Source organism: Rissa tridactyla, chromosome 26 (assembly GCF_028500815.1).
Source record: "Rissa tridactyla isolate bRisTri1 chromosome 26, bRisTri1.patW.cur.20221130, whole genome shotgun sequence".
NCBI classification, from domain to species: Eukaryota; Metazoa; Chordata; class Aves; order Charadriiformes; family Laridae; genus Rissa; species Rissa tridactyla.
This window is the reverse complement of record NC_071491.1, coordinates 626,358-645,955: the sequence shown is the minus strand read 5'-3', so window position 1 is coordinate 645,955 and position 19,598 is coordinate 626,358. Positions and strand designations below refer to the sequence as shown.

At 50.1% G+C, this 19,598-nt stretch overlaps 2 protein-coding genes across 2 annotated transcripts; one reads left to right on the top strand and one right to left on the bottom strand.

Annotated features, from left to right (window-relative positions):
• Window positions 1-5,993: 5,993 nt before the first annotated feature.
• Window positions 5,994-7,214, bottom strand: LOC128901524 (olfactory receptor 10AG1-like). The gene has a single exon (XM_054183598.1). It carries the CDS (start codon window positions 7,212-7,214, stop codon window positions 5,994-5,996), a length of 1,221 nt encoding a protein of 406 aa, XP_054039573.1.
• Window positions 7,215-7,601: 387 nt separating this feature from the next.
• Window positions 7,602-16,429, top strand: LOC128901523 (olfactory receptor 14J1-like). Its single transcript, XM_054183597.1, has 2 exons — window positions 7,602-7,670; window positions 15,437-16,429. The coding sequence occupies exons 1-2, from the start codon at window positions 7,602-7,604 to the stop codon at window positions 16,427-16,429; spliced, it is 1,062 nt and encodes a 353-aa protein (XP_054039572.1).
• Window positions 16,430-19,598: the final 3,169 nt, after the last annotated feature.

Here is a 19,598-nt window from a genome sequence, read left to right as displayed (position 1 = left end):
TTGTTCACTCTGGGTATGAGGGACTGTTGAAAGAGGAGAAGACCTTGGCAAGTTAAGGCAGACTTCTTTGGGCCCATCCTATTCCATTTCCCAAAATTTTCCGCAAAATGACTTCTCTTTCCTCAGAATAATTTCATTCATATCTTTTTGTGAGATCAGCTTTGTGCTGCTGAGGGCAGTATCGTTGCAGGGGCAGAGATTCAGTTGTTGATTTCCAGTCCTCCCTGGATTATTCACTTCTAAGAGAAACAGATTTGGAATTTCAGTGCCCCCTCCTCAACTGAGAGATGAATTTCTCTGTCCCATCACCCACCCAGACAACCCGGAGTAGAAGATTGGAAGAACAGGATCCTTCCCTTGCAGGTAGCCCCTGCCGTGCTGTGCTTCTTGAAAAATCCCCAGGGAACATCCTGCACTGACCTGCAGCTGTGAGCAGCCCTCACCCACGCAGCACCCTCTCAACAGCAGGACCCTCCCCTGCCAGTGGTTGCTCTTTCTCCAAAGCTTCTCCCCACATGCCCGTGGGGGTCTCCCTGGGCAGGCTGAGAGCTGACCCTGGCAGCCGGCAGAGTCCCTGCCCTGGCACACAGACCCACGGGGTGCAGGGACCCTGCTCGAGGACAGCCCTGGGCACCCCTGCCTGCACACCCTGGCTTCACGGCTATTCACATTTCATAACAAGACCCCTCCTCCCCCTCCGCCTCCTTACAGATCCCATAAGCTGTGGCTGTGCCAGCTTTAGGAGATGCCTCCAGGAACTCCACCTGCAGTGCCCTGCACCCAGAGGCTTACTGTGCCAAGGGCTGCAAGGATTTCTCCTCCAGTGAGCTCTCAGTCATCCTTCCAATCCTGACACCTTTAAGCTCTCTCTGCCTCGCTCATCTCCCTGAGACAGCCAGGCACCGCCCTCAGCCCTGCTGCGCTTGGCAGAGGAGCTGCTCCTGGGCAGAGCTGTCTCTCTGAGGCGTTGCCCGCTTGCCGTGAGCTCCCTCCATCCCAGGAGCCCAGCCCAGCTCAGACGCAGAGGACCAGCCCAAGGAGTTTTAATGACCCCTCCGGTGGGTTTGATGCCGAGTCCATGAACCTCAGACACTGAGAGGAAGCTGAAAAAACCTCTCAAGAAGTCAAAGTCAGGTTCAAACTCCAAAGTTTCTTGGAGTGTTAATGGGTCCCACTGAGGGACACCACTGAGATGTTGTCCCCAGGGTCCGGTTAGAGCAGAAAACTGGAGGCAGTGATGACAGGTCGAGAAAAGCAAGGTGAAGGTGGCTCTGATGCTGAGTAACCCTGGATGTGTTTCATTAGTGCAAAGGGCCAAGGCCTGACCCCATCGCCCAAAGGGCCAAGGCCTGACCCCCAGCCCCTAGGAAGGGAGATCCTGTCCCTCACTCCTTCCTCAGGGCTCTTCCTGGCACAGTGTGATGTGGAGATGTGCAATGCCAAGGCCAGCACTATGGTACGACACCTCCCAGGCTCTGAAGTATGGACGAGGAGGCAATGAGACCCCAGTGCTGGAAGGATAACTTGACTCCTCGTAGGCATCAGTGGCAGAGACAAGAGCCATAGCCCAAGACATGAAGAGGCTGACTCTGTTAGGGGCCTTTCAGCTTTGCCACATCCCCATGTCATCTCCACCACGGGCTGTCCTACGGTGTCCCATCACCCCTGCCTCTTTCCCTGCAGGCTGCAGTCATCCACCCGGCTGCGCCACCTTGCTGTCACCTTCCTTTGCTGAGATCTCTCCATCCTCCCTGGCTCTTCCCTGAAACACAAAGCTGATCCAGACTCTTTCTGGGTGGCGTGTTGCACCACAGCACTGCCCTTGGAGTGATATTTCTTTCTCCTGGTGTCCAGTCTGCACCTCCCCAGCTGTATATTGGGGCATTATTTCTTTCTCATGCTGTTTTCCACAACAAAGGAAAGCTCCACCAGCTCTGAAAGCACGCCTCAAGCACACTCAGGCTACTCCTGTACTGTCCTCAGTCTCCACACCACTGAGCCCAGGGCCCTCAGCCTCTCGAGTCCTGCTGGCCACGCTATTCCTGATACCACCATTCGTTGGGCCTGGCCATCGCGTTGGTTTTTACCCAGCAAAGCGTACACCTCTCCAAGCCACGGGCAGCCAGTTTCTCCAGGAGAACGCTGTGGGAAATGGTGTCAAAGGCTTTACTAGCCTCCAGGTAAAGAACCTTCACAGCCTTTTCCTCATCCACCAAGCAGGTCACTTTGTCATAGAAAGAGATCAGGTTTGTCAGGCAGGACCTGCCTTTCATGAACCCATGCTGACTGGGCCTGATCACCTGGTTGTCCTTCATGTGGCACATAATGGCACTCAACATGATCTGTTCCATGACTTTCCCAGGCACTCAGGTCAGATGGACAGGCCTGTAGTTCCCCAAATCCTCCTTCTGTCCTTTCTTGTGGATGGGCATCACATTTGCTAGATGCCAGTCAACTGGGACCTCCCCAGTTCACCAGGACTGCTGGTAAATGATGGAAAGTGGCTCACTGAGTGCTTCTGCCAGCTCCTTCAGTACCATCGCGTGGAGCCCACCTAACCCCATAGACTTGTGTATGTCTAGCTGTTGGAGCAGGTCCCTCACCATCTCCCTTTGGATTACGGGGGCTTCATTCTGCTCCCTGCCCTTATCTACAAGCTCAGGGGTCTGGGTACTCAGGGAACAACCCACTCTACTACTAAAGAAGGAGTCAAAGAAGGCACTAAGTACCTCAGCCTTTTCCTCATCTTTTGTCACTATGTTACCGATAAAGAATGGAGATTCTCCCGAGCCCTCCTTTTGTTAATAGAGTGTTTATAGAAACTTTTCTTATTGTTCTTAACATCCAAATTCAGCTTAAGTTCTAGTTGGGCTTTGGCCCTGCTAATTTTCTCCCCACATAGCCTTACAACATCCTTGTAGCCTTCCTGAGTGGCCTGTCCCTTCTTCCAAAGACCATAAACTCTCCTTTTTTCCCTGAGTTGTAACCGTATCTCTCTGTTCAGCCAGGCCATCTTTTTTCCCTGATGTCTCATTTTACAGCACATGGGGACAGCCTGCTCCTGCGCTTTTAAGACTTTTGTCTTGAAAAATGTCCAGCCTTCCTGGACTCCTTTGACCTTCAGGACTGCATCCCAAGGGGCTTTGTCAAGCAGGCTCCTGGAATGACCAAAGTCTGCCCTCTGGAAGTCCATGGTGGCAGTTCTGCTGACCACCCTCCTTGCTTCTCTGAGAATTGAAAACTCCATAATTTCATGGTCACTATGCCCAAGATGGCCTCCAGCTGTCACATCCACCACAAATCCTTCTCTATTTAGAAACAACAGGCCCAGCAGGGCTCCTTCCCATGCCAGCTCCCTTACCAGCTGAAGTATGGACGAGGAGGCAATGAGACCCCCAGTGCACCATTCGTGGTATGAAATAATCCTGTCGGCCAGCCTGGGTCAAATGCCCAGGCCTCACTCCTCCTACTACCTGCACCTGCCAAGGCTTGAAAACAACAAGACCTTGAATACCATGTAGCCTAGCTGGCTATAAAGTAAATATTTTCACGAATTTAGACACTAGAATCTTCTAAGAGTGCAGTTTTCCTAGGCATTAGAAGAGAAGTTAGTCCTGTGTTGCTCAACCCAGGACAAGAAGCACTTCAGCTGGGCTACTGGTCCTGCCACCTCTTTGCTGGAAGAAGGCTTAACTTCTACCTGGCCATTCCCAGGCACAGCCACAGTTTCAAAGCCATCAACGATCCTTGCCTCTCTGCTGCTGGATTCATACCCTTCCCCCTTCAGATCTAGTTTAAAGCCCATTTGATGACCCCTGCCAACTCCTGTGCAAGGATACTTTTCCCCTTTGGAGACAGGCATACCCCGTCTGTCTCCAGCAGGCCTGGTGTCATGTAAACCATCCCGTGATCAAAAAAAATAAAGTCCTGCCACTGGCACCAGGTTCAGAAACAAGTATTGATCTTCCAACTCTTCCTGTTGCTTTCCTCATCTTTTCCTGTGACTGGGAGGACCAAGGAGAACACGACTTGTGCTTCTGACCCCGCAACCTGTCGTCCCAAAGCTCAGAAATCTCTCTTGATTGCCCTTGGATTTCTTGTTAACATATCATCTCTGCCTGTCTGAAAAATTAGTAGTGGCTAATAATCTGAGGGTCTTACCAGGGAGGGAAGTTTTCTTTTTATATCTTTAACCTGGGCCCCAGGGAGGCAGCAGACTTCCCTGAGAAGTGGGTCTGTTCTGTATATTGGGCCTTCCGTTCCCTTCAGGAGGGAGTCACCTACAACGATGACCCATCTTTTTTCCTTAACTGAAGATGTTTTGGTGCGAGGTGTAGTCTGACTTAACCTTGGCGACACCTCTGTGGACACTGAATTATCTTCCTCATCATGATTGAGTTCCCCTTGCAGAGCCTCCTACTTATTTTTCAAGTGTACCTGGGAAGGTGGGGGAGTTACTAGGGAGACACGCCTGCTTCGCCGGGCAGAAACACGTTCCTACAGCCCCCTCTCCTCTAAGTTACCTTGTTCGGCTAGGCAGAGAGAGGACAGGGAATCGTCTGTCCATCATGTGGACTTGCATATGTTCAGGTTCCTCAGGTGGCGGAATGCTCGGTGTTAATCTGCCTTTGATCCCGCTCTGTGCATTCCTGACTCCAGACCTGGAATCCAGTTCCTGTCCGTCATTGAGTCCAGTCTGGGACCTCCCCAGTGCCTGCCGGTGACGTCATCCTGCTAGCTTGATACAGTTTTCTATATACTGTATCTATTTCATTATTTCCTCTTTATTTTATTATGAATATTTCACTAAAGTAGTTTAGTTCCTTCTAAACTCATAAATCTCTTTATCTCTCTCCTTCCTCTCTTCGGAGTGAGAGCTGGGGGAGAGCATCTGTTGTCCGTCATTGGCCAACCCGGACTAAACCAGGACAATACGGAAACACACTTCAGTGCTGCATATGCATTTGGGCTAAAAACCCCACTGGGCTAGTTTTCCAGAGACAGTTTCAGAGTGGCAAAGCAGATTCAGCACATAAATGCTTGTTTTTGCTGGGATAGAGTTGATTTTCTTCACAGTAGCTGGTCTGGGGCTGTGTTTTGGATTTGTGCTGGAAACAGCGTTGATAAGACAGGGATGTTTTAGTTATTGCTGAGCAGCTCTTACACAGCACCATGGCCTTTTCTGCTCCTCACACCAGCCCACCAGCAAGTAGGCTGGGGGTGCACGAGAAGTTGGGAGGGGACACAGCTGGGACAGTGGACCTCGACTGACCAAAGGGATATCCCTTACCATGTAGCATCATGCTCAGCCATATAAATCTGAGGGAAGAAGAAGGAAGGGGGGGATATTTGGAGTTACGGCGTTTTGTCTTCCTGAGTAACCGTTTGGTGTTATGGAGCCCTGCTTTCCTGGAGGTGGCCAAACACCTGCCTGCTGATGGGAAGTAGTGAATGAATTCCTCGTTTTGCTTTGCTTAAGTGTGCGCCTTTTGCTTTACCAATTAAACTGCTTGATCTCAACCCAGGAGTTTGCTCACTTTTACCCTTCTGCTTCTCTCTCCCATCCCACCGGTGGAAAGTGAGTGAGCGACTGTGTAGTGCTTAGTTGCCGGCTGGTGTTAAACCGCAACAAACTGAATCTCCACCACTCTACGGGACCCCATTCTGGTGCTGGACTGTCCTCCTGGTGACTTTTTTATCTTTTATATTTATATCAAGTTAGTCAAGAATTACACAACTCAGAGCAAGACATCATAGCAGGGAGAGATGCTTTGAAGCCCTTCATACCTTTGAACGTTTTTAAGGTGATTCCATGCAGGGACACTGCAGAAGATAGCCCATGGGGCCTAGCAAGCGATTTCTCAAACCTGAGGCTGGTCATCTTTCATCATGTGTATCAATTTCTGGGCATCACTGGCTACTGACCATACTTTGACTATTTCCCTTTAACATTATTTGGTCAGACACAGCTTGAAGTAGCTGTTTGCATTAAACTATTCAGGGGCACTGAAGATGCTGTAGAGTACAAAGATACCGAGTTGGGATGCGACATAGGAGGAATGCTTCAGGACACCTTTCCCCTTCTTGAGGAGGATGAAAGCCAGGCTGGACACATGGTTTTGTTTCAGCGGATATGAGATGCCTTTCTTTAGGCAACCAGGTACCCCCGTGGGACTTTTGGGACTATTTGAGAGCATTTTACATACTCTGTAGTACCACTTTGTCCATAGGAGTCTCTTCAAGGCAATTCTCACTTCCTTATTCCTCAGGCTATAGATGACAGGGTTAAACATTGGGGTCACAATTGTGTAAAACAGGGCAAGGTATTTGTTGGTGTCTACAGAATCCCTTGACTGTTGCTTTAAGTAGACGACTGTGGCCGAGCCATAGAAGAGTGTCACCACCGCGAGGTGTGAGGAACAGGTGGAAAAGGCTTTGTGTCTGCCCAGAACTGAAGGTATTTTCAGAATTGTCCTGATAATTTTAATATAAGAAATAACTATTAAGGAGAAGGGAAAGATTGCAAATACCAGGATGACGGTGTACAGCGTCACTTGGTTCCAGAACGTGTCTGCACAGGCCAGCTCCAGCACAGGGGGCACATCACAAAAAAAGTGATGAAGGTCATGGGATGCAAAGAAGGGCAAAGTGAACACCCAGTAGGTCTGTCCTACTTGCACTGGTACGACAGCCACCCACAACCCCACCACCAGTCTGATGCAGAGACCCCTCCTCATGAGGAGAGGGTAGTGCAGGGGGTCACAGATGGCTATGTAGCGGTCATAGGCCATGACAGCCAGAAGAAGGCACTTGATGCTGCCCAGCAACACCAGGAAATACAGCTGGGCAGCACAGCCAATGAAGGAGATCCTGACATCCTCCAGCAGGAAACCCACCAGCATTTTTGGCAGAGTGACTGATGTGTAGCAGATCTCCAGGAAAGACAAGTTCCTCAGGAAGAAATACATGGGGCTGTGGAGGCTTGAGTCCACCACTGTAATGAGCGCAATCAGGCTGTTCCCTGTGAGGACCATGAGGTAGATGACCAGCAATACTGTGAAGCACAAGCCCTGCAGGCTGGAGTGGTCAGAAAATCCCAGAAGAATGAATCCAGATCCACTGGTGTGACTCTCCAGGCCTTTTCTTTGGGGCATTTTTCCTGCACAGAGCAATTCAAACAGGCTCTCAGAGGATGCTGGTGGCCTGTCCACCATCACAGACACTTCAAGCCTAGAGAAAGACTACAAACATCAGCATACGCGCGATTGCAGGATTAGGCGAGTTTGACCAAGGTATGCATGAGTGTTTGGAAATCTAATGTGGGTCGCTTGCGGAGGGGAGGTTTGTAAAGAGAGAGAACAGAGTCCTTGAGCCTGAATGCATGGGTTGTTTTTGTCATATGGGTAAAAGAAACTTGACTTTCTCCTTTAGAGGTGATTTTATTAAATAGAACACCTAGTGAAAGATGAGAGAAACGGAAGAAAAGAGACAAATACTAATGCCTTTAAGAACAGCCTTGCTTACGTTCCTTGTCCAGATCTCATAAGAGGTGCATTTAATGTAAGAACATTAAGAAGGAATAGGGTTAAAAGGGGGGAAGGATGAAAAAGGGGAAGACAAAGCACGGCAAGGCGAGGCAAGGAGAGGCAAACAAACCAAAGCAAGGCAAGGTATGACTTGATTCTTAGACCTTAGTGAGAGAGATTAATCCCAACGCTCCTCACGTGGGAGAGCTCATCCCCTGACGCTCCGTCCACACACAAAGATCTGGAAGACTATCTTAGATCTGAATCATCAATTTTTACCTAGTGAAGGGTGAATCCCATCAGAAGTAACACAGGCTTCTCTCTGCCAAAGAATCCAGTGACACTGATGCATCCATGGCACGTTTAAACAAGACAGAGAAGCAGCAGTTTATGCTTAAATTACCAGTTTTCAGGGTGCTAAAAGACATTTTTGTGCAAGCAAGAAAACTGCTTTATGCAGCTTTCAATCATAAGGAGAAGAAAGTGATTAAAAGCACGTGATATCCCCATGACACCCAATTTTCCTGGACAGGTCAGGCGTCTATAACTTCTGAATAAGTCCTGAATCATTCAGCGTTCCCAAACCTGCTGCTCTGTCACTTGGATTTCTGACAGCTTACAAATGCAGGCGAGGGCCCATTCACTCTGATCCCAACCCTGCAAGCCCTTGCAGAAGCAGAGCAGTGCTCTTGCTGCCTGGGGAACTCAGCCTTCCCTTCACATTGCCCCCCTTCCCAGGGCAGAAAGGCTTCTCACTGGGCACACCTGAAGGGCATCAGCTACAATCAAGCAGCAGCACAACAGCCAGTGGCTTCTTATGGAGACGGGTCTCAGCTGAGAGATGTTTAGGAATCTCAGCTTGAGGTTCAGGCAGAGGGTGATGACTGTGTCTCTCCAGCTCTCCCTAACTCCCTTTGAGAAGTCTTCTTAAGCTTTGATTAGAAGGGCAGCAAGTCATAAAGCATGTGACAAAAGCATTTGGATTAGCCAAGTGAAAAACGTAGGGCAGTCTCCTCCAGAGAAATTCAGAAAACCACGGGGTCCTAATAGTTTGATTCTTTTTCCAAGGCATTCGTGCCTTCTCCCTGTGAGTTTTGTCTATCTCATAGAGAGATAGATTTCAATTCAAAATTTCCAAGATACTGTTAGGGTTTGCGTGAGGGAAAAGTCACAATGATTGTTTTCTAATCTATCTACTTATTAATATAAATGTACACAAAATTGAAATGCTTTATAAAAAAAAAGAAAAAAGCAAAACTGTGTGATGCCCACTTTTATTTTAAATTAAGTCTTTAACTCAAAGCAACCATTTGACTGCAAATTATCCACATACCAGCATTTCCTGCTTGTTTCAAAACATCCTCAAACATACAGCCTGTTATTTTTAGCTCTCAGATGTCTCTGCGCTTGGCAAGATCACAGGTAGAGCACAGTTCAGGCCAGCTTTGCTCACGGGGAACTGCCCGAGGGCAACTTCTGTGGTGACTCGCTGATGGGCAGCGTTTCTCAAAGCTGAAGGAAGCCCATTCCAGTGATCCCAGTCCAGCTGGACAGAGGACTGCAGCTGATGCTGGCAGTAGCTGCACTGCCACGCTATCTCAGCGTTTCAGGGCACGCCAAAAGGGATTTACCGTTATCAGGAGCCAACAGGCAGGAACGTGCTCCTCAGTCTGTGATGCTGCAGGAGGCAGCAGTGGCCCCTTTTCCTCTCTGTCATTCCCCTGGAGACCACCTGGATATTGTTCTCTGGACACCTCTCTGCCACTCTCACCTGGTCACAAGTCAGTTCATAAGCAGCCTCAGGACAGCAGGTGGGCATGTTGGTGCTGCCACTGCTCCTCCCCGGACACCCACAGCACAAGGAGCAATTTTATAACGACTGTCAGAATCATGGGTGTTAGCCTGATTAACAACTTCCAGCATAACTCCATGCCTTTAAAAATAGAGAAACTGAAAAATGAGATTTAGCTGCTGAAAGGGAAACTGCTAAACTTGTGGAAGGGGAATAAAAAACAAACCCCAGAAACCCAGGGAAGCAGAAAAGAAGCCAATTCAATCTGGGTTTACCTCAACAGCGCAGCAACAGAAAAGGCTTCTCCACAGCTCCACTTCTCTGCGTTCAAAACTGTGCCTGTGCCCCACGTTATCCCCATGTTAGACAAAGTTTGCCCTGAGAGGCTGAACTCACACTGTTCCTGCTGTCTGCATGATGGTTCACATCCAGAAGGGGCCTGGAGACAAAGCTTGTATTTGAGATGCGTGCATGAGAAGGAAAAAAGGACTGGGTCATGTCACCACACTGCAAATCTCTGTATTTGTGCAGATTCATTTCACCCCAATGCCTAAAACCTGGTTGAGTGATTCTTACCACAGCTGCCTTGGGTGGCTCTGTAGCCAATAGCACAAATAACCCCTTCCAGTGGGAAGTACCTCCTGCCCTTGTGTGAGGTTAATGCACTCCCTGATTTCTCTGAAGCCCTACATATAACCCAACAGCCTCCAGTCTGTCCTTTTGGGTTACCCAACAAAGTCAGGATTAGGACAGTAATGCCATCTCTCACCAGGACCAGATGACTGAATAGTCAGAAAGACTATGAAGAACCTGTGCTGTGGCTTGGAGCAACCAGGCGCTATAGGGTACTTTCCTCCAGTCAGAGCTGTAAGATTGAGATTGGGGTCAGTAGAGCTACTCCAAGCTGTCATTGCATGAGAAATATGCCATCCACAGCCTCGATATCTAGGTAACTCAGCTCTTGTCAGAGTCAACGGAGAAACAAGGAACATTGTCTATGAGAACTGAAAAATGGTTCAGCTGACCCAAGGGTCTGACTTGGGTGACACACAATGGTGCCTCCAGCCTCCAGATCATGAGGAAGCAAAAGGCAACTGCTCAGGCCTTGAGCCAGCACTGATACCAGATTTCATTCCACACATGCTGTTGGCCATGCGAGATGGGTTAAGAGAAGTGTTAGGTGAGGGTTAGTTAAGGTTCACGTTCAGGTTTAAATTAGAGCTAGAGTTCGGATGGTTTAGGGTTAGATTTCAAAGAGGTTGGGGTGCGGTTACAGTTAGAGTTGAGGGTTATGACCTGGGGTTGGGGTAGAGCTAGGGTCAGGCAATGATTAGGGTTAGGATTAAGATAAAGTCGGGGTTATGTTTAGGGCAGGGTTAGGTTACGGTTCAGGCAGGGTGGGGTTAGGGTTAGACACCTGCTGGACAGTGTGCGCCTTCCCGTGCTCCCCTTCCAGTGAGTGCCACGGTCATTAAAATCCCTGGTAAGACCTGGTGATTCTTTGGGTTTCTTGAATAAGCCTTTCTCTGCTTCCTTACCCTGATTGCAGGTGCTTTGTCTCCTACCAGGATGGCACACTAACAGGCCTCTCCTCTGATCCTCACCCACAAAGGACTCACCCAACCTCTTGTACATCCCATAGAGGAGCTCCATACATACAGCAAGATCCTGCACATGGAGGGCATCTGTTTCCTTACCTTCCTGGCCTGTCTCTCCTGAAAGGCCCATATGCACCATGGCAGCACCACTAGTGTCACATCCCACTCTCAGGAAAGAGGGGGGGTAAGTGACTCAGATTTGTAAATCCCCAGTGGCGTGGACTAAGGTGAGATAGATCTCAAGGTCTGTATACAAACATTTATTAGTTTCCCAAAATGATTAGTATAGGTCTTAACCGGTCCACGATAATTAGTTAGGTATATGACAAATTATGGCAAGTGGTGGAGTATACAATGTGTTAGTTAACAGCAGATAGACAACAACTTATGACAAGCAGTACTTAAGGTCATTACTTAACAACTCTAACCATTAATTACTCTAATTGCTACTTAACAACTCTAAGAGAAAAGAAAAGATAGCGGGAAAAGATGAAGAGTTCACCAATCCCAGTTTCAGCGTTGAGCCTGCCAAAACTCAGGGCGGGGAGGGGGATCTTGTAGGAGTGCTTTTCTGTGAATCCCCCCATCATACTCATCTTCCTCCCCTTTTATGTTTGCTGAATTAGCATGGCCTGCCCCACTCGTTATGGGGCAGTTCCATCTCAGATGTCTTCCCCTCCCAGGTGACGTGTAGCATGATTTGGGTGGGGAGAGAAGAACTATGGTCATACATGTTTAGCCTGATCTCTACAATCTTCATTAGCATATGCAGGGTGTGCGCTTTCATATGTATTTCATGGATAATGAAGCAAAGGTCACTTCTCAGACACAATGGCCTTGAGAACTGAGAACTAGCAAGCTCACCACATGAGTGACGGTGGCTTCACAAGACAGTTCTCCCACACTTTCAGGTGCCAGGAGTATGAGCCTTATCAGTTCTTTGAAGGCCAGGCCTGCATTATTCATTTCCTTGCGAGTGTTGGAGGCTTTCCATTGAAGGCTTGGAGGGCCTTCTGTTCCTTGGTCAGGGAATTTACAGTCTGTCTCTTACAACTAGCAGCCGGAGCTTTCCCAGCACTCCTCACTATTTCTTCCACCAGTGTCAAAACTCTGTGGTAGTACATGGGACTCCAGCTCCTCTGCTCTGTGCCCCAGGCTGAGGGTGTTGGTGCACTTTTGGTCTGCATCCCCTCAGCTGTAGCACTGGGGCCAAGCTCAGCCTTGTCACAGGCAAACCCAGGAGCAAGTCCCCAAGACCCAGTACGTGCAGTGCTTTGCATGAGACCAGAGACGTGCTGGAGGGGACGGAGGGCAGCAATGTGAAAGCACCAAAGGAGAAAATCCTGTTCCCCAAAAGGCCAGAAAAGCAGGGCTGGGCTCCATAGCCCTGGTAGGAGAAGGCTTTGCTGCTCCTAAAGGTCTGTGGTGGAGGGGAAGTTGATCTCCAGGAGGACAAGGTGCTGCTGAAAATGTCCTTGGGTGTGGAGATGCTGTGATAGAGGAGCACTGTGACAATCAGTCGCCTGTTCCTTGATTGTATCACTAAGGGGCTCAGCAAAGGATTATTGGAAGAACGAGCAGAGTTTGGGAGCAGCCAAATGAGTTGAGCCCTCGGTGTGATGGGCTTCTTGTTCATGACCTGCTCTGCATCAGCTGAGTGGAGATGGATCAGACTGGGCCTCACTGCAGTGGTGGGTTTCGGTTGCTGATCGACAGAAACCAAACCTGCCTGGGCTGCCACATAGGCTTGCCCAAAGGAACCAAATCTGCAATGCTCTCTGGGTTGTCTGTCATGCATCTGCTCTGATCAGGAATGGCTTTCCTGTAGGTGCTGTGCTGTCTGTGCCAGCAACCTGCAGTTGTTCTGGAGGGCGCTGGCATCTCAGGTGGCACAACAAGCCGTATGTGGCCACTGAGGAGCTGTCCTGAATTAGGTTGAGCAATGGGGGAATGTCCATGAGACACCTGCCATTACAGTCAGTGGAGATCTAGGAAATACAGCTGGTGGAGAAGAGAAAGAGAGGGACTTAGCTGCATTTGATCAGCTGACTACGTCTGTGGGTGCTGTGGATGTAAGGAATATTGAAGGTTTTAGCTATCCTAAATGTAACATCTACTTTCATTTCCATCTACCAAAGGAATTCCTCACCAGGCTCCAGGATGTTGCCCCCAGATGCTGCCTTGTGTCTCAGCATTGCTGCATTAGAGCTTGCAGTCACCTGCACATATCCTGGGCAAACTCTGGTGTCACCTCAAATGTCACCAGGTGTTCCCACCTGAACAACTCCCTCACTCTCCATTAATTAGCAAGGGAGTGGACACAAACAGCTCACTTGCAGGTGCTCATTTGTGCACACCTGAACGGAGGCAAGAAGAATCCCACCTCCTGCGGGTTTGTGGCAGGAATGGGAGGGAGCTGAGTCCCCTTCTGGCCCCAGGGCTACAGATCAGGATGAGATGCTTCAATTAACTTGGCTGAATTCCTTCCCTCAGCAGGAGGCACAAAGGTGATGACTTCCTATCCCTGTCTGTGTGTCCTGCAATATGACAGGGAAAGAAAATATGATTCTTGAGACTCCTTGTTTTCCGGATATGTGAAATGAGAGTGCAGGAAGGAAAAGCTTCTCCCCAGCTTAGTGATGACTTCATCTTGTTTCCCAGCAGGTTCCCCTGGAGCCCCAGGGACACCTGGAGGGAGCCCACAGGGGGCAGAGAAAGGGCTGCCTTGGGCTGGTCCTCTGCTGCTGAGCTGGGCTGGGCTCCTGGGATGGAGGGAGCTCATGGCAAGCGGGCAGCGCTGCAGAGAGACAGCTCTGCCCAGGAGCAGCTCCTCTGCCAAGCACAGCAGGGCTGAGGGCACTGCCTGCAGGCACCCGAGAGGAGCCAGGCACAGAGAGGCTAAAGGCAGCTGGGAGTGGGAGGAGAGTTCTGAGCTTGTTCTTGGGGAAATCTTCACACCTGTTGACACAGTCAGTCTCTGGCTGTAGGGCAATGCAGGGGAGTCTCCTGGAGGGATGTTCTAGGGTGTGCTTCCGAGCAGGGATGCCCTGCTGAACCATCGCAGCGACAATGAAGGAGGGCTGCCTTCTGCGAGGGACTGTGGCAGGGTTTTGAAGACAGGTGGGTGTGCAGGCAGGGGTGCCCAAGGCTGTCCTTGAGAGCAGGGTCCCTGCACCCCAGGGGTCTGTGTGCCGGGGCAGGGACTCTGCTGCTTGCCAGGGTCAGCTCTCAGCCTGCCCAAGGAGTTCCCCCCCGAGCTTCTGTGGGGAGAAGCTCTGGGTAAAAGGAGAGACTCCCCTCAGGCCAGGGTCCTTTGGCTCTTTTGAGAGTGTGCTGTGTGGGTCAGGGCTGCCCACAGCTGCAGATCTCCCCCAGAACACTGGCAGAGGCAGCGTTTACAGAGGAAAGTCAAGACAGTGGCTGCCTGGAAGATGAAGACATTGCAGGGTCTGTGCTCTCAGCTGTCTCCTGAGGGAAAGGAGCTGTCACTGTTCCACTGAGGGATCAGCAGATCTGCCAGAAACCTCACAAAGTGCCTTCACCCCCTCCTCTCCCTACACACAGCACCAGCAGCACCTTTGCTTCCAGCATCAGGCTTTCTCTCATCTCCTCCTGAGGAGCCACAAAGAGGGAGATGGCCCTGGGCAGTGCCCTGCTGCCAGGAGGGGTCTGCAGGGCAGAGCTGAGCCCCCAGCGGGTGGGATGGGCTGTGGGAGGAGTGACAGGGAGGCGACCTGGGCACAGAGCAGCAGCTCCTGGCAGGGGCAGCTCCAGGCAGCAGAGACATGGGCAAGGGTTGGGGGGTAACTGCCAACATGGACTGGGGGAGGTGGGGCTCAGGCAGCTTTCCTTCGGTCCTTCACTGGAGATGTCTTCTGGGCATTGTCTGCTGGGCAATGAACTGACTCTCCCCTCAGAACATGTCATCTCTGGGACCCCAGACTCTCTGCTTTGCCTGTCCTGCTGGCCTTGCCGGCTGCTCCCAGAAAGGCAGAGCTCTCCTGTGGGATCCTAGGGAGGGCTGAGCCTTTCCTTGGGGGTCGGCACTCTGCTTGCAGAGTCCTTTGAATCTCTCTGTGAGGGGTTGTGTCCTGCTGTCTCCAGCACAGCTCTAACTCTGGTTTGGGAAAGAGAAGAATTTGTATATTTGTCCTTTCAAACAGTGCTCCGCTGTTCCCTCATGAGTTCAGTTATTTCTTTGGGGTTTTTTTTTAAGTGGAATTTGTGTGTGAATTCATCGTCAAGGCAGCACAATCAGAAGCACAGGGCAGATGGAAAAAAGGCTGATGGACACTGCACCTCTCCTGACTCTGCACTAAACGACAGAGATTAGAGCCCTGTGTCCTGTCCTGTCTCAAGACTCCACAATTTCAGTCATAAAAATGAGGATTTCTACCCCTCAATAGAACAGTCACCAGATGTGATAGAAAATCAAAACCACATCATCTCTGAAAAGCAGACTGTCTTTGCTCTAAGGCGTCTGTCCTCATTTTTTTTCGTTTTTTTCCTCCTTTGGACAGAGCCCCCATGCCAAGAAACAGCAGATGTCCAACAGCAGCGCCATCACCCAGTTCCTCCTCCTGCCATTCGCAGACACACGGGAGCTGCAGCTCTTGCACTTCTGGTTCTTCCTGGGCATCTGCCTGGCTGCCCTCCTGGTCAACGGCCTCATCATCACGGCCATTGCCTGTGACCACTGCCTCCACACCCCCATGTACTTCTTCCTCCTCGACCTCGCCCTCCTTGACCTAGGCTCCATCTCCACCACTGTCCCCAAAGCCATGGCCAATTCCTTCTGGGACACCACGGCCATCTCCTACACAGGATGTGTTGCACAGGTCTTTTTTTTCCTTTTCTGTGCTGCAGCAGAGTTTTATCTTCTCACTGTCATGTCCTATGACCGCTACGTTGCCATCTGCAAACCCCTGCACTATGGGACCCTCCTGGGCAGCAGAGCTTGTGTCCACATGGCAGCAGCTGCCTGGGGCAGTGGGTTTCTCAATGCTCTGCTGCAAACGGCCAATACATTTTCCCTACCCCTGTGCCAGGGCAATGCTGTGGACCAGTTCTTCTGTGAAATCCCCCAGATCCTCAAGCTCTCCTGCTCACACTCAGACTCCCTCAGTGAACTTGGGCTTATTGGGGTTAGTGCCTTGGTTGCTTTTGTTTGCTTTGTTTTCATCGCGCTGTCCTATGTGCAGATCTTCAGGGCCGTGCTGAGAATCCCCTCTGAGCAGGGACGGCACAAAGCCTTTTCCACATGCCTCCCTCACCTGGCCGTGGTCTCCCTGTTTCTCAGCACTGCCATGTTTGCCTACCTGAAGCCCTCTTCTACCTCCTCCCCGTCCCTGGACCTGGTGGTGGCTGTGCTGTACTCAGTGGTGCCTCCAGCAGTGAACCCCCTCATCTACAGCATGAGGAACCAGGATCTCAAGGATGCCCTGTGGAAACTGGTGACTGGATGGTTTTCAGAAGCTGCAGAGTGTTCATGTTCTTCAGCATATGACTCATAATGTAACTCATTATAGGCCCAGCCTTCCTTTATTAGTTTTTGTTGTTGTCGTTGTTGGGTGAGATTTTTTTCTTTTCTTTCTTTTTTTGCCTATGATAATGTTGTCCACAAAGAATTGTGGACACCCCACTTTGACTTCATTATAATCTACCTCACCGGTATGACCCAGTGACTATGTGAACGAGGATCTATACTCCTTCTTTAATCAAACAAAGAAATGTATTTGCAGTGACTTATCTGTCTGACACCCAAGCATCTAAAACCGAACTAAATGTTGTTCCTCGCAATTTCCCTACCAAGTTAGAGGGGAAAAGAAGGACATAAAAAATTCCATGGAGAAAGGGCAATAGGACAAGCATGGAGTCTCCCATAGCTATGGAATGAGGAATGTTGCCAGCTCTTAGACAAATCCCTTCCTTATCTCCCTTATGATCTGCATGGTGTGTGCATTTCGGAACGCTCTCATCGTCATCATCACCATCATGCGGGAAAGCCAGCATCTGCACACTGCCATGGGCTTCTTCTTGAGGCATTTGTCTTCCCTGGAGATGTGCTACTGCACCACCACCCTGGCCCAGCTGATGGCCAGCTTCATGACTACGGAAAGGACTATGTCTGCTCGTCATGGCGTTAGTACTCTTTTCTGCACCTTTGCCATGTATGCCGTGTTTATTACTGGTGACCACATCCTAGGATCAGCATTGGTTTCTGTGCCACCCTCTGCTCTCTGAAAGGCTCATTGACTGGCAGGTCGGTCTCCAGAGGGTAGCTGCACCTTCGCTAGGGTGATTTCTGTCATCTGCGGTAATCATTTCAGTCGTGTCCCAGATACAGATTCACAGAATTTTCACAGAATTTTCACAGAATTTCAGAGTTGGAAGGGACCTCTAGAGATCATCTAGTCCAACTCCCCTGCTAAAGCAGGATTGCCCAGAGCACATGACTCAGGGCTGCATCCAGGCGGGTCTTGAAAATCTCCAGAGAAGGGGACTCCACACCCTCCCTGGGCAGCTTGTTCCAGTGCTCTGTCACCCTCACCATAAAGAAGTTTCTTCTCATATCTGATCAGAACTTCCCACGTTCCAGCTTGTGCCCATTACTCCTCGTCCTGTTACTGGGAACCACTGAAAAGAGTCTGGCTCCATCCTCCTTAAGCCCACCCTTTAGATACTTGTCAACATTAATAAGGTCTCCCCTCAGCCTTCTCTTCTCCAGGCTCAAGAGTCCCAGCTTTCTCAGCCTTTCCTCATAAGGGAGATGCTCCAGTCCCTCAATCATCTTTGTTGCCCTACGCTGGACTCTCTCCAGCAGTACCCTGTCTCTCTTGAACTGGGGAGCCCAGAACTGGACACAGTGTTCCAGTTGTAGCCTCACCAGTGCAGAGTAGAGGGGGGGAATGACCTCCCTTGAGCTGCTGGCCACACTCTTCCCTATGCAGCCCACAATTCCGTTGGCCTTCTTGGTGACAAGGGCACATTGCTTGCTCATGGATGATTTACTGTCTACCAAGACCCCCAGATCCTTTCCTTCAGAGCTGCTTTCCAGCAGGTCCACCTCTAACCTATACTGGTGCCTGACATTCTTCCTCCCCAGGTGCAGGACCCTACACTTGACCTTGTTGAACCTCATTAGGTTCTTCTCTGCCCAGCTATTCAGCCTGTCCAGGTCACGCTGGATGGCAGCACGGCCCTCTGGGGTGTCAGCCACCCCACCCAGTTTGGTATCATCAGCGAACTTGCTGAGCATACACTCTGTCCCCTTGTCCAGGTCATTGATGAATACATTAAACAATACTGGTCCAAGTATTGACCCCTGGGGGACACCACTGGTTACAGGCCTCCAACAGGCTCCATTAATCACAACCCTCTGGGTCCTGTCACACAGCCAGCTCTCAGTCCACCTCACTGTCCCCTCATCTAGTCCACACTTCCTCAGTTTCCTAAGGAGGATGTTATGAGAGACAGTGTCAAAAGCCTTGCTGAAGTCAAGGTAGATGACATCTGCTGCTCTGCCCTCATCCAGCCAACCATCTATAACATCATAGAAGGCTATGAAATTGGTCAAGCATGATTTACCCTTGGTAAATCCATGTTGACCACTTCCAATAACTTCCTGCTCCTGAACTTTCTTGGATATGACATCCAGAACGAGTCTCTCCATTACCTTCCCAGGGATGGAGGTGAGAATGATCGGTCTGTAGTTCTCTGGGTCCTCCTTCCTGCCCTTTTTGAAGACTGGAGTGATATTGGCCTTCCTCCAGTCCTCAGGCACCTCTCCTGTTCTCCATGACCTTTCAAAGATCATGGAGAGTGGCCAAGCAATAACATCTGCCAGCTCTCTCAGCACTTGCGGGTTTATCTTGTCAGAGCCCATGGACTTATGGATGTCCAGTTTGGCCAACTGGGCTCTAACCCAATCTTCCTCTACTGGGGAAAACTCTTCCTCTCTCCAGACCTTCCCCCTTGCCTCCAGGGCCTAGTATTCATGAGGGACAGCTTTAGCAGTGAAGACTGAAGCAAAGAAGGCATTCAGTAGCTCTGCCTTCTCTGTGTCTTCCACCACTAGGGCGCCCATCTCATTCGTTACTGGGCCTAGGTTTTCCTTAGTCTTCCTTTTTCTATTGATATACTGAAAGAACCTCTTGTCATCTTTAACCGTGGTGGCCAAGATGAGTTCTGCTTGAGCTTTGGCCCTTCTAATTTTCGCCCTGCAGAGCTTCACTACATCTTGGTATTTTTCATAAGTAGCCAACCCCCTTTTCCAAGGATCATAAACTTTCTTTTTTTATCTTGCGGTCAAGCCAAAACTCTCTATTTAGCCAGGCTGGTCTTCTTCCCTGTCTGCTTGTTTTTTGGGACTTGGGGATGGCCTTCTCCCAAGCTATTGAGATTTCCTCCTTGAAGTAAGACCAGCCTTCCTGGACACCTTTGCCCTTCAGGACTGTCCCCCAAGGGACACTCTCAACCATGCTCCTAAGCAGGCCAAAATTTGCCCTTCGGAAATCCAAGGTGGCAGTTCTGCTGGCTCCCCGCCTTGCTTCATCAAGAATCGAAAATTCTATCATTTCATGATCACTCTGCCCAAGACGACCGCCAATCTTTACATCCCCTACAAGACCTTCTCTGTTAACAAGCAGCAGGTCCAATAGGTCAGTTTCCCTAGTTGGCTTC

Bases quoted from the DNA above. Each gene is read 5' to 3' on its own strand.
- LOC128901524 (XM_054183598.1), bottom strand. From the start codon at position 7,214: ATGGTGGACAGGCCACCAGCATCCTCTGAGAGCCTGTTTGAATTGCTC.
- LOC128901523 (XM_054183597.1), top strand. From the start codon at position 7,602: ATGAAAAAGGGGAAGACAAAGCACGGCAAGGCGAGGCAAGGAGAGGCA. The intron at 7,671-15,436 runs GTATGACTTGAT...TCCTTTGGACAG, and splicing joins ACAAACCAAAGCAAGGCAAG to AGCCCCCATGCCAAGAAACA.